At 40.5% G+C, this 13,049-nt stretch overlaps 1 protein-coding gene across 7 annotated transcripts in view; it reads left to right on the forward strand.

Annotated features, from left to right (window-relative positions):
- The first annotated feature begins 2,293 nt into the window (after positions 1–2,293).
- VGLL3 (vestigial like family member 3) overlaps positions 2,294–13,049 on the forward strand; it is a 47,462-nt gene continuing 36,706 nt past the window's right edge. For 2 of the 7 annotated variants that reach the window (XM_032629712.1, XM_032629714.1), the window contains exon 1: positions 2,387–3,005. In XM_032629712.1, coding sequence (XP_032485603.1) covers positions 2,880–3,005 — 126 coding nt within the window. In that variant the 5' untranslated portion in view covers positions 2,387–2,879. Of the gene's footprint in view, positions 3,006–3,026; positions 3,343–13,049 lie in introns of those variants that run through there. The other 5 variants (XM_032629711.1, XM_032629710.1, XM_032629709.1 and 2 more) reach the window with 5 other exon arrangements.

Raw genomic sequence — 13,049 nt, forward strand, 5'->3', positions numbered from 1 at the left:
ATTGGGGTATGAACATGTTGGATCTAGTTCTGCCTTTATTTTCTAAGTCAACAAATATAGCCTGAACACCTTTTAAATGTTAGATGTACAAGATATAAATGGTCTCAGCAATTATCTAGTGGAGGAGACATATTGAGCACATAATTGTACAAAAAAATAATCAGTTACAGATATATTAAATTATCTGAAGATGAAGTTAGTGGTGTTAAGCGACCACGCTTCTTCCTAGAAAGGGAGGTCTCAATTCAAATGGCTGAATGGACAGTTGGAGGAGATGGTGACATAGGTAGGGGCCAAAATTTGAATGTTAAAGAGTTGGGACTGTGGACTGTGGAGAGCTGCTGGGAAATTTTTTTAAAAGAGGGTCAAGCAACATTACTTTGTTGGATTTGCAGGGGCTGGGCTGGAAAAGAATAGAAGGACAAATCGTGAAAAGTGGATCAGAAGAGGGTTGAAGTTGGGGCCTGGAAATCAGGTAGGTGCCTCTTGCGGGATTCTGGGTGAGAGATGCTGAGTGAACTAAGGATCACAGCAGCAGAGATAAGGAGATGAGTGGAGTCACTAGGAAGGTAAAAGTGTGGATGAAATGGACTCCAAGACCAAATGTGGGGACTGTGATGTTGGATGATTCCCAGATTTCCAGCTCAGCAACTAGGGTGGGAGTTTCAATACCTGAAATGGGGATTAAAAGAGGAGGATCGGGTTGGGGCTATGGGGAAAATATTAGTGCTACTACGACTGAGGTTCCTAATGTATATCTATGTGGAGCCATCCAGACAGAAACAGAATAGATGAATCTGGAACACAGACAATGAGTATGACCAGTGGTTGTCAACTTGTGAAAAGGCAGTAAAAATCATTTTAAATAAACTTGTATGTCTCTTACTGATTGGAATACTCCTCCATTACAAAGAGTACAAAGTCTAAACTGTGAAAGCTCTTAATAAATATATTTTTTTAATTTTCAGTGGATGAAAGAATGAGTGAGTGAATAGGAGCTGCTGTGAGTAGCCAAGAGTTCCTATCCAATTACTATAGTCTGTATGTTTGAGTGTATGAGTGAGGGCATGTGTGAGCGTATATGCATTTATATATTTGTGTGTCTGTGTGTTTATACATAGCCACATACACATTCATATAAAGATTAACAATACGAACAATATATTAGTACTCTGCATCTGCATTAGTCTGCTAGGGCCGCCATAACAATATACCACAGGCTGGGTGGCTTAAACACAGAAATTATTTTGTCACAGTTCTGGAGGCTAAAAATCCAAGATCAAAGTACCCTCAGAGTTAATTTCTGGTGAGGCCTCTCTTCCTGGCTTGTAGACTGAGGCTTCTCACTGGGTGTCACAAGGCTTTTCCTCTGTGCCAAAGCAGACAGATCTGTGGCGTCTCTTCCTCAAAGACACCAGTCCTAGATTAGGGCCCCATCTTTATGACCTCATTTAACCTTAATTACCTTCTGATAGGTTTTGTCTCCATATACAGTCTCAATGGGGGTTTGGCTTCAACACGTGAATTTTAGGGGGAACGCAAGCCTGTCCACTAACAACATCAGAACGTTTAACATCTAGATTAACTTCTCCTCAAAGGATAGTCTCTGTGAAAACAAAAGAGATTGTTCTGTGTCATATATAGGGAGAGAGAGAGACCCTTGGTCAGAGAGTTTGCTTATTTATAAAATAAGTATAAATCTTTTCTGCTTTACCTCATTATATTGATATCCAATTATATTCCTAGGAACGAACTTTTCATTTCCGAGAGGATTGTAAACCACGTGCAAATAAACCTTTAAATAATAGCTGGATGGGTTTAATCGACTGTCACTGTCTGTTGCTCTATGGAAACCGGGCTGAAAAAGCCAGAAGAGGTTGACGTCCCGCAAGGGGGTCATACCATGAAGGTGTTAACTTAAAGCGGAGATTGCTGACGGAAAACCGCGTCGCATTCTTGGCACGTGCGCGCTTGCAATGAAGTTAACTTTCACTTACGGTTATATTAAATGTAGGAACCAATTCCAGCTCATTTTGCGCCTGCTCTGTTTTACCTCCTAGTGCACTTGGCCTTCCTGTAGCCTTGGCCTCTAGTTTGGTGTTCCTTGTAAAAGCTCCTTGGGGCTGGGAAGCCCTCGCCCCAGCGCCCAGGTGACAGGAGATGGGGTGGGAACCCGCGGAGCTTTCAGGGCGTGGAACCTCTCGCATACCATTCCTTCCCTCCCACCACCACCCCACTGCCGGGAGGCGGAGAGAGCTTGCAACTTTTCTCCAATCCGCGGCCGGCCCTCCCCGGGGTCCCCCTGCTGGGCGACCGGCCCGCCACCGACCGAGTTGGAGGAACTTCGCGGAGCTCCGCGTCAGAGCCGGGAGAGGCGAGATGCTCCCCCTCCTCCCCTGCCGGCCCCCTCACTCTGCCCCCGCCTCCCGGTCCTCGCCCAGCCGGGAGCGCCGGTGATAGGACGAGCCCCGGGCGTGCATTGTGTATATGCAAACCAGAGCCCGGTTCCCCAGGTCTGTCCGACCCCGGCCGGGGCTGCGGCTGCGGCTGGCGCTGCCGTGGGCGCCGCTGCCCTCGCCCTCGCCCCGCACTGCCATGCTCCCAACGCGCGGCGGGCCAATGCGTCCCCGAGTCGCTATATAAGCGCAGGCCAGGGGACACCCGGAGGGGCTGAAGATGAGGGTGACCGCGCATGGGCCACCGCCGATTGCCAACCCCTCCCGAGCCCGCGCCCCGCGCGGAGCCCACGGCCGCCGAGGACCCGCCTTCGCCACAGTAGCAGCTGGGGCTGCGACAGAGGCGGCAGCTGCGGCGGCGCCTGTCGCACGAGCGCGTAGAGCAGCGGCCGCAGCTCCGGGGCCGCCGCTGCCCCGGCTGCCATGAGTTGTGCGGAGGTGATGTATCACCCCCAGCCGTATGGAGCGCCCCAGTATCTGCCCAACCCCGTGGCAGCTGCAACCTGCCCCACAGCCTATTACCATCCGGCGCCCCAACCTGGCCAGCAGGTGAGTCACCGACCGGGCAGCCTGCCGGGGGCGGGGGCGAGGGGCAGCGAGAGTATCGGTCTGGGGCTCCCAAGACGTCCCTCTGGGACGGGTGGCGCGGAGGATGCTCTGAGACTTGCGGGAGCGCCCTTGAACAGAAAGCCATCAGAAGAGAAGAGACGAGGCTTCGGGAAGGACGAGCTGCCAGGTGGACGGGTGGGGATTCCAAGCGAGGCATTACCTGGCTGGGGGCTTCAGTGAGCTCTTGTCACCGGCTCAGAAGCTATTCCTCATAGCCACCCTAGCTCTTAGGGCTCAGTTCTCTGAAGCTCACCAAGGGCATCTGTCTTAGGAGTATGTGAGTAAACTTCCTTTAAACCAAATCTTTTGTTTCCTTTGAAACGGTGGAGTGTTTCAGGGTTTTCTTCATTAGGAGGATGAAATGTGTCACTGACATAGGGGAGGCTACCTGGACAGTGAGCCCATGGAATGACTTTTCTGGAACTTTTATGGTGGAACTTGGGTCTCGTGTAATATCTGTCCAATGTTACTAGAAGTTCTCTGCAAAGTCTGTCATCTTCCATACTTAGGTGACAGGGATTATTCCCCAAATTCCTCATTCATTTTTAATTCCATCAAAGCACAGAGATGTTATGGTTCAGTCTGTTGGACAGAAGAACCCTTTCCTTTCCCAGCTAAGAGGTAACCTTGGGTCACTGGATGGATGCTGGGTCTCCACCATGCCAAGAGTGACTGAATGCTGTTGGATAAAAAGGATTCAGGAACTAGGGAGATGATAAAGTTCCTTTAGAAGGGAGAGTGGGGTTCTGGGGAATTAAGCACTAGGTATCACTGGGCGTTCCTCCCTGTTCGCCCGCAGTGTGTCAAGGCTTAGTTAGCGCTACATAAAACACATATGTGAGCATGTGGCCAGGGGCTGTACCAAAATAGGGTCCTGAGACTCTGGGAATTAGGGTGGGTTGATTTAGTGAGACTTAAAAAAATATGCATACTCTGAGGTAGAGACACCTATCAGGGATCTAGATATGGTTCCGAAACTAACGTCCACAGAATTTATTGATTGACATTTTTTTTTTTTTTTTAGTTTCTTAAAAAACATATATTTTATTGCGGTCTTCAGGGTTTGGCTCTTTAATTAATCTGGCCATTTAATTTATTTCCTCTACCCCTGTCTCTTTACTAGATTTATTGTGCTACTCTTTGGAAAGAAATTATAACTTCTGTTTAGAATTTAGGGACTGAAATTCAGCTGATTCTGGAAGAGTACGTACTCTAGATTTATCTGCTGAACACTATGAGCTTAACCAGGACAACTAGGGCAAAAGAGGAAGGAGTCCCACTTTCTAGCTATCTTTTTTTTTTTTTTTTTTCTTCATCATCTTCAGCATTTCAAAGCAAGATTACTTTTAGGGAGGGGGATGGGAAAACATTTTGTAATTTGTGAACAAGGGTGACAGGTTAAAACATTTTATTTTGGTTATGCCCTTTTTCTTTGGTTTTAATATAAAAGCTATAAGTAATGGAGGAAACCATTTAAGTCCAAGTCAGGCAAGTGATGCAAAGAGACGCTGGATATCAATTTTCTGTGTTTTATGAACACTGTGTCCCAGATGAACCACCCTTTTCTTCTTTACTTTCTTCCATCTCAGAGACTGTAGAGGCCTTAAATTATCAATTGGAATGTGGACGAGCAACAGCCTCAAACTTTACTAAACATTCAGAAAGGTATTTTTCCCCTTCAAAAATAACTTTAGCAGAATAGTTGTGAATAAGGTTTTATTTTCCAGAGTTGTGAAAATAGTTCCATTCAAATACGAATCGCTAGTGGGGGTTAGAATTGGAATACTTTTTTGAGCTAGAAAATAAAATTCGGTATCAGAAAAATTATAAATAACTAGTCATGAGATTTAGCTTTCAATAAAAAAAAAATAACTCCAATACCTTACCTAACTTCTGCAGTTGCCCCGAAACTCAGTTGCCAAATTGCATTCTTTTGCTAAGACCGTCAACAAACCAAAAAATGAGCTTTCTTTTTCACCTGAATTGTCCACCTCGATGAGTGGTACCTATTTGTAAATAGTGATCAATTTCTGCTATCCTTTGAGCTTCTGTAGATATTGTTTAAGTAGATGTTAGGCTGAGTTGAACTGAAGAACTTAGTTGAGAAGTGTGCTTGAAATTTTCATGTTGCTTTTACTGCACTGGCTTGTTGGAGATTGCTTTTTTGTCAGGTAAAGCAACTATTTGACTATATAACTGGCTATAGCAAAATAAAAAGACAGGAGTGTAACTACTGTACTTTTACTGTCAGGGGTTTATTTTGATGCCCTATATTTTCTGTTGGAAAACAGAGTAAATCAGGAAATTCTTATCAGGCTGACAGCAGTTTTAGACTATGTGGTGCGTGGGTGAAGTGGGACTAATATTGACTTGGCCCCAACGTAGTCATCTGAGAATACATATTTTGGTTGTTTTTGCATTCCATAAGGTTTTATCATTATTATCCATGAAGATTGTTTTCTCCGTACGTGGGAAGTGACCCCTAATAGCATCTTGCCTGGGAGACAAAAACAAGGGCTACGAGTCCTACTGTATTTGAAAAATTGACTTGTTGAGGACAGGAAGCAGAAAAAGTGATAGAGTTACAAAGTTTAATGGTCATTTAGAAAATGTTAGAAAAGAGAGCATTAAAGTTTTGTATCACTTCTGTATTTTCAATTACTGTAGTGTATCTTTGAACTGATTTTTTCCTCAAGTCCATATAGCTCTATAGTCCTTGTAAATTATTATCTCATAGTGGTTTATTATGATAGATTTTTAAACATAGGTATATTTTCCTCTTAATGCATGATTATATAGCAGAAGTTCTTTTTTAAATAGTAGAACTTAATGCTCCAGGCACATGTATTCGCAGCTTTCCACCTAAAAGCACGACGTGATTTTGTGTAATTACAAGTGTAAAAGGCACTTGGAATTTTGTTTCATTTTTTAATTGAACATATTATAAATCATAGGTGGGTAATAGGTTAGTACCTTAAAAACAGTGAACTGTGTATACATCAGGCTGCATTGCAGTGTGTTACTTAAGCATGCAGTAGGCTAAGTGAATAAAAGTAAAATGTAAATATACCTAAAGAGTCAGTTTTAGAGTCCCTGATGTTAATTCCTAGAAATTGCGTGGCTGTGCGTAAATCTAACAGTGTGCTTTATAGAGCCAGGATTTGCTAAGGGATCTAAGGTCTCTGGTCCCTGTGCCCACCATCTCTTCATTGCTTGAATGCATCAGTCCCTACCAACTCCTCAGGAGAACTCTCGACTTAGTCTCTCAGCACGTGCTCCAGAGGCATGATGACACTGCAGAACGTGTACAGAAAGGAATGCGTTTGTATCCCAACAGTGACAGTAGGAAAAAAGAGAAAATAAATTCAAAATACGTGTCAGGAAAAATTGAGGGAAACAATCATAAATTCCCTTCATACCCCATAGATTCCTCATCTTAAATGCAGACAATCTGTCGTCTAAAATCCCCCTCCCCCCATATTTTCATAATGTTAACATTAGGGAGATACTTAAAGCAAAGCTTTCAGAACTGGGTGAGTTCTTAGGTGAGGTGGTGAAAGCAGAGAACAATCGCCCATTCTCTAATTGTGCATAGGAGTTTTTAACAATCACACTTTGGGCTTCATATAAGTTAGAGCATATTGACACTGCTCTCTTCAAGGGTGACAGCTGGGTGAATATGCATGCATGCTTTCACTTAAGAGAATTAAAAGTCTTGGGAGGCAGAACTTCAGTTCTAACTTTGTAAGGAGTTTTTCGAACTCTTTCTCTGGACTCTGCCACCTTGGTTAGGTCCTAAAATCTGAGATTCTGTTTGTTAGGAAAAAGCCCTGGGAAAACATACTTCAACCCCTCCTTTTACAGATGGGGAAATGCATGTTTATAGGGCTGAAATGCCTGGCTAAAGATTTCAAAGCTAATTGGTGACAAAATTAGGACCACTGGATGCCCTGCTCCCCAGCAGAGCATCTTTCCACCATACCATGCCGTCTCCCAAGATTTTTTTTTTTTTTTGCTATTGCACAATAAGCTTATTTCTGTCTTTAGTGCTCCAAATCAACTTCTTGATAAAGAAGATTAATATGCAGTAGATTCTTTGGCCTTGGAGCTTGAAATTCTTTCCAAGTCCTTGGTAGTGTACGTTTTTAGTTTAGGCATTCCAAAGTTGTTTTGCAAGCATTTGTATTATGCTAATGACTTTTGCTATCCGTGTTGCATCCTTTGCTGATGAAGCAGAATATCCACTTAGCAAATGAACATGTATTTATTTGAAAATAATATGCAGGAAGTGGTATTAACAGTCAGCTTTAAGTGCCTCATATATCATTGCTGTTCCAACATAAGTTTAGATTTATTAAGAGGAAAACATACAATTACATTCTAAATAGTTTCAATACACAGTCCACTTATTTAAGTTGGAGGATATAATTTTCTTGCAACTGTAAGCAAGGACTTAGGTAGATTTATAAGAATTCATACAGGACTTCTTTGAGAGAGAACAGCCCCTCTGATTCCAAACTACACAAAGTAACTTGACTGTAGAGACTTAGAAGCTTCAAGTGCCCCAGAGCTTTATGCTCCCAATAACTTTCCAGCCAGAAAATTCAAAGCTAGAAGGAAAATTAAACTTTGAAATAACTAAACTGAACTGTTGTCTCTGGCAGTCAACCAGAATGGAGATTACAATACGGATAGTAAGGGCAGGCTTGAAATCCATAAAATCACGTGCATTGAGGCTACATTCACCAGAAAAACCAAATGCCGGGACAAGGAAGTATTCTGTGCAAATTTAAGTGAAGGATATTTTCACTCAACGCAAGGAAGTCCTACTTCACTTAGCGCTTGGTAAAGTCTCACATCTCACAGAGTTGGAGATGATGGGGACATGACTCATAACAGTGGAAATGAGGGGGATCAGTGGGTAGAACGATCCTGCATGGTGCTTCCTTGGACAACTACAGAAGAGATTCTGTGTTGACCCGGTTGGGCAGTATGTACATTTCTGTCTTGTGTTTTTCTGTGCAAAGGGGATTGTCAATAAGACTAAAAATATTATGCGCAAGATGCCTAACACGGATTCTAAAGCAAACTCGAGAGTTAAGTGACTGCCATTCTAAAACCTGGCCACTTAACTTGAATCCCATTCCCATCAGCCCTATTTCCAACTGGCTTTAAAAAGAAATCTCAAAACTGATACATCTGGTAATACATAACAATTTAAGGTATTGTCTCTAGAAAAACATTTTCATTCAAGAAACAAAAACTCTCCAATACTTGAATTTCAGACTCTGGCAGAGATAGTGGAGGAAATAATTTTGGTCAAAACTTTGCACTGACTCTTTTAAAAAGCACGTCTTTCAGCAGCTGGTTTTCTGCTTTAACTATTCATTTAGGAAGACCCTAATAGTGACTTGAACCATTAGACCCAAACGTCTGTTGCTAGAAGCAAGTCATGAATGCCATATTTAGAGATATTTCAGTGGATACCAGATTTATTTCAGTAATTTACAAGTATGGTCTGAACCGGGATAACTGAACTATTTTTCACTTGTCTCATACTTCAGTAGAGAAAAAAAAAAAAAGAAAGAAAAAGGAAAGAAAAGAAAGGAAGAAGGGCCTAAACCGAACAGGTGTCCTTTCCTCTTAAAACTATGTTGTTTTAGTGTGCAAAAACACTTGTCCTTGGGGGATGGGGTGGGGATATTTGAAGGATACCTCCTTTCTGGTTACTGTGAAGATAGCTAAAGGAAGTACCCAAACTCGTTCCTAGGAATTGGGCTAGATGACCTATGTCTGAAAATGAATTAGTCTTCAATGATCTGTAGGGTTTTTTTGACCAGTGTCCTGCAAAATCAGAAAAGGCAGCCAACGTAAGAAATAAAATTAAGTGTGAGTTTGTCTAGAGCTCCAGCATGTTGCTTATTAGCCTACAGAGTTGGACGAGACCTCTGAGATAATGAAGTCAGAATTCCTCATCTTCAGAAGAGAAAGCTGAGGGCCAATGGTTTCGGTGCCTTACCCAGATTCATGGACTGGTTTTGGTCAAATCCCCTTAATCATTCCAGTTCTCTTTCTACTGTGTTCCCTTTCCATCTGGGCTTCTTTAGAAGCAACAAAAGCAATTAGTAATTCACCTAGTGTTACCCTCTTACTTTTCTCATTTAAAAATTTTTGAATATTAGCTACTTGGAGAAATTAGACAATTAGCCATGTGGATAAACCTGGAGGTTCTCTTTCTTTACCATTTTCCTTACAAGCCTCTCTCAACTGCTATGACTTTCATTTTTGTGCCTCCGAGCCTTTGCACAATGACTGACACAAAATAAGAATTAACTGGCAATTCGATGACTAACAGATAAATTTTAAAAAGTGAAATCATACCCTAAATCTAGTAATAGGATTATGTAAACATACCAGAAATTTATATATCAGAAACTGTTGTTTCATTCAAAGCAGTCAGTTTGAGAGAGAACACATACCCTCATGATGCGATCATTGCTTAAAACATTTTGGGAATGCAAATTTTGAAATTCTCAGCCTGTGGCACATTTTTTTTAACATCCTCAAAACTGGAAAAATTTCATCCTTTGAGGGGATGGGTTTGATTTTTTTTTTTGATAATGACCAGAATCATTGAGTGGCAGGTGTGCTCAAAAATAGCTAATATTATTTTTGGTTTGCTCCTCCTACTGTTAAGAAAAATAAAAAACAAACAAAAAAAGCAAACAAACACAGAATCTCGAGGTCTGAGTGTGTCTAGTAAATTGGCTCCACTCACATTTCCAAAATAGGATTTCCAGAAAAATTGTATTTTGTATCTGACTTGCCAAGGGGACAACACATTTCTAGATATAGAAGGGCAGGTTCATCTAGATATACACATATTTTGAAGAGCACTGCATTATTTAATAGCCATATCTTTGATATGTTTACATCCCTAGTGTTTAAGTGTTATAAATAACTTTAGACTTTCTTTAGTTAGCATATGATGCCACGCTGACTGTGGGCTTCTATTTGTTTATACAGTTAAACTAAATATTATATAGAGACTCATTTTCTTTAGTCTGTTTTCTTGGCAGATGCTTTGTTTACAGACAGAAATAGGTTCTAATCCCATCCTTGCCATTTACTAGTTAGATGATGTGGCCAAGTAAATCAGTTTTTGCATATATACATTGAGAATAATTATTTGGACAAAATATTTGTGTATGTGTGACAGTTAGTGAAATAAAATATATCAAAGGTCTGTGAACTATCTTCCTTATCCTGACCCACCTTCCCGCAACCTGATTCCTCCTCCTCCAAATAGGCCAAGGACCAAAACTTCAAGTCTTTCTGGGATAGATTTAAAAATCTGTTATTCGGGCTTCCCTGGTGGCGCAGTGGTTGAGAGTCCACCTGCCGATGCAGGGAACACGGGTTCGTGCCCTGGTCTGGGAGGATCCCACATGCTGCGGAGCGGCTGGGCCCGTGAGCCATGGCCGCTGAGCCTGTGCGTCCGGAGCCTGTCCTCCGCAACGGGAGAGGCCACAACAGTGAGAGGCCCGCGTACCGGAAAAAAAAAAAAAAAAAAAATCTGTTATTCAAGTAAATTCGGAAAAATAGGATCAAAGAGTAACACACTGCTTTATGGGCTTTATAGTTTTGAAACATTGACTATGGGCTAGTGGTCCTTTCTTACAGGCTCTAACCATGTCTCTCGGGATGAAAGAATCATTGCATTTAGAAAAGATAGCCAGTAGAAAAAAAAAAAAAAAGCTGTTTCCAAATATCCAATGATTCATTAAAATACTTTTGTTTCCTTAGAAAAAAAGTTTCCACATATGCACAGTAATCATTTGGCATTTTGTAGGCTTAAGCCTTGGGAAGATAGTGGTATTTGGCTCCCGACATGGAAGTCTTTCTCTTGTCAGACAAATCCTTTCCCCGGCACATTCCTGTGCGAGTTTGTTTCTGTTGTGCCTGATGGCAGGCTGTGAGGTGTTTGGGCATGGTTCGCACTGCCTAGGCTAGGCGGACTCCTTCACACTGCTACTTTCAAGTCTTTCTGAGTTAATTTTAACTCTGTGCCTGTTAACTCGGTCACTGTTTCATCTAACTCAAGGGTTCTTTTACCTGAAGGAAATTTGTCATTACTCTGCCATGGAGGATGAGCCAGTTAAGGTGCATTCAATAAACCAAATTGTAGTCTTTGAAATTCCTTCTGATGACTTATTTTTGTTAATAATTCGTAAGTGTCTAGTAAGAAAAATATGAATACTTCTGACAGATTGGGCTATTTTTAGGGTGTGATAGTGCATTTTGAGAAAAATATGAACCACATTGCCTTTCAGCATTGATTCAGGAAATTTGGGTTCTGATGATTTGAGATTTATTTTCAAGCTTTAAATTTTATATATTACTTTCAAGAATGAAAATAACACTAGGGAAGTTTCATTCCAAGGAGCAAACACCAAGTAAATACAGAATATGGCAACAGTGTACATAAATAACATACTTAGTTTTTTTTGATAAAAGGCAAAGGATTGATTTACAGTCACAAAAGCACAGATAACAGAAGGCAGTTGAGGCTTAAGAGTCATTGGGGAAGGAGATTAGGATAGTGTGAATGTTAGCATATGGATCAATTGCTGTTTAAATTGTGTTCCCATTTTCTTCATGCTCACACTTGATGTTTAAAAAATGTATGTAAATTCAGTGTTGCCATTTTAGAAGGCTATCAGGCTGTTTGGATGCTTTAGAATTCTTATTTTAACCAGTGATGTTGATGGTGTGGTCATAAATGCTCCTGTGTGTTGTAAACGTAAATATTTAAATGGGTACACTAAAATTTGTGAAAATTGATGCAAAATGCAAGAGGGGGGTGAGAAATATGCTTTATATCCTGCCCATTGGTAGCTATATCATAGGCTCCTTTTTTATTTTATTTTTTTGATGGTCTCCAGCAAATTCATTTAGCTAGTAGAAGACCTGCCTCAAAGAGCTGGGAGAGAGAAAAAGAAGTATATTTTATAAGCATCCTCCCAAAATGTATTTAAATAGCGGAGTCAATATAGATATTTTTATAGTACCACGGGTATTTGAAAGGAATATTTCAATATATACTTATATAAATGCATATGTGTATATATAGATATATATTACATATATAGGAAATATAAAGATTATAGGGAATCAATGCATCCGTTGACAGAATTGACATTTAGAAAATAGACTCATAAAAGGTATTTTGACACAATGGAAGATTTTGCTTAATTTTTCCCCATTTCTTAGTGAAAAATGTATAACTTATTTGTATCCAACTACTCAGCAATTGGTTAAAAAAGAATAACGTAAAATTATATAGCATTTAGAAAATTGTGTAATCTTAATTTGACCAAAAATCTATGGTTTAAATTCAACTGCCATCAATGTAAAAATTAAGAAATTTTATTGATACCATTATTGATCATAATACTATGCTACATTTGCATACAAATGGAGGCTATATTTGCATTTGATTTGCAGTTCTCAAATCTTTCACATATATATAACTTTAATTTTATTTTATCTAAGAATCAATTGCTAATTGGGATAAAATAAAAAAAATTGTCTTTCTTTGGATGATTAACATAGCCAAGCCTCTTTCATTTAAGGAATAAGCATTAAAATTAAACAAATTAAACAAGTAGATGCAAAGCGTGACTCTCACAAACTGATGCTGCACTGGACGTTAATGAGAAAAAAGAAATCGGTTTAATAGATAATACTTAACACTTAAGGCAGTGAAGCCACTCGGTAGATCAGTTTTAATCTTTTTCCCAAATAAAAACAGTGCTTCTTTCTAATATGCCTGAATATTCGGCAGAGTGTGTGTATTTGCTTAAAATGGTATAACTTCGGTAAATGCACATGTGCCTGGAGAAGCAGTACTGTGATTTGACTAATAAATAGTAATATTCATGTAACTTTATAGTGGAATTTAAAGCCAGGAGTAACTGTAGA

The sequence above is a fragment of the Phocoena sinus genome, chromosome 4, assembly GCF_008692025.1.
Source record: "Phocoena sinus isolate mPhoSin1 chromosome 4, mPhoSin1.pri, whole genome shotgun sequence".
NCBI lineage: Eukaryota > Metazoa > Chordata > Mammalia > Artiodactyla > Phocoenidae > Phocoena > Phocoena sinus.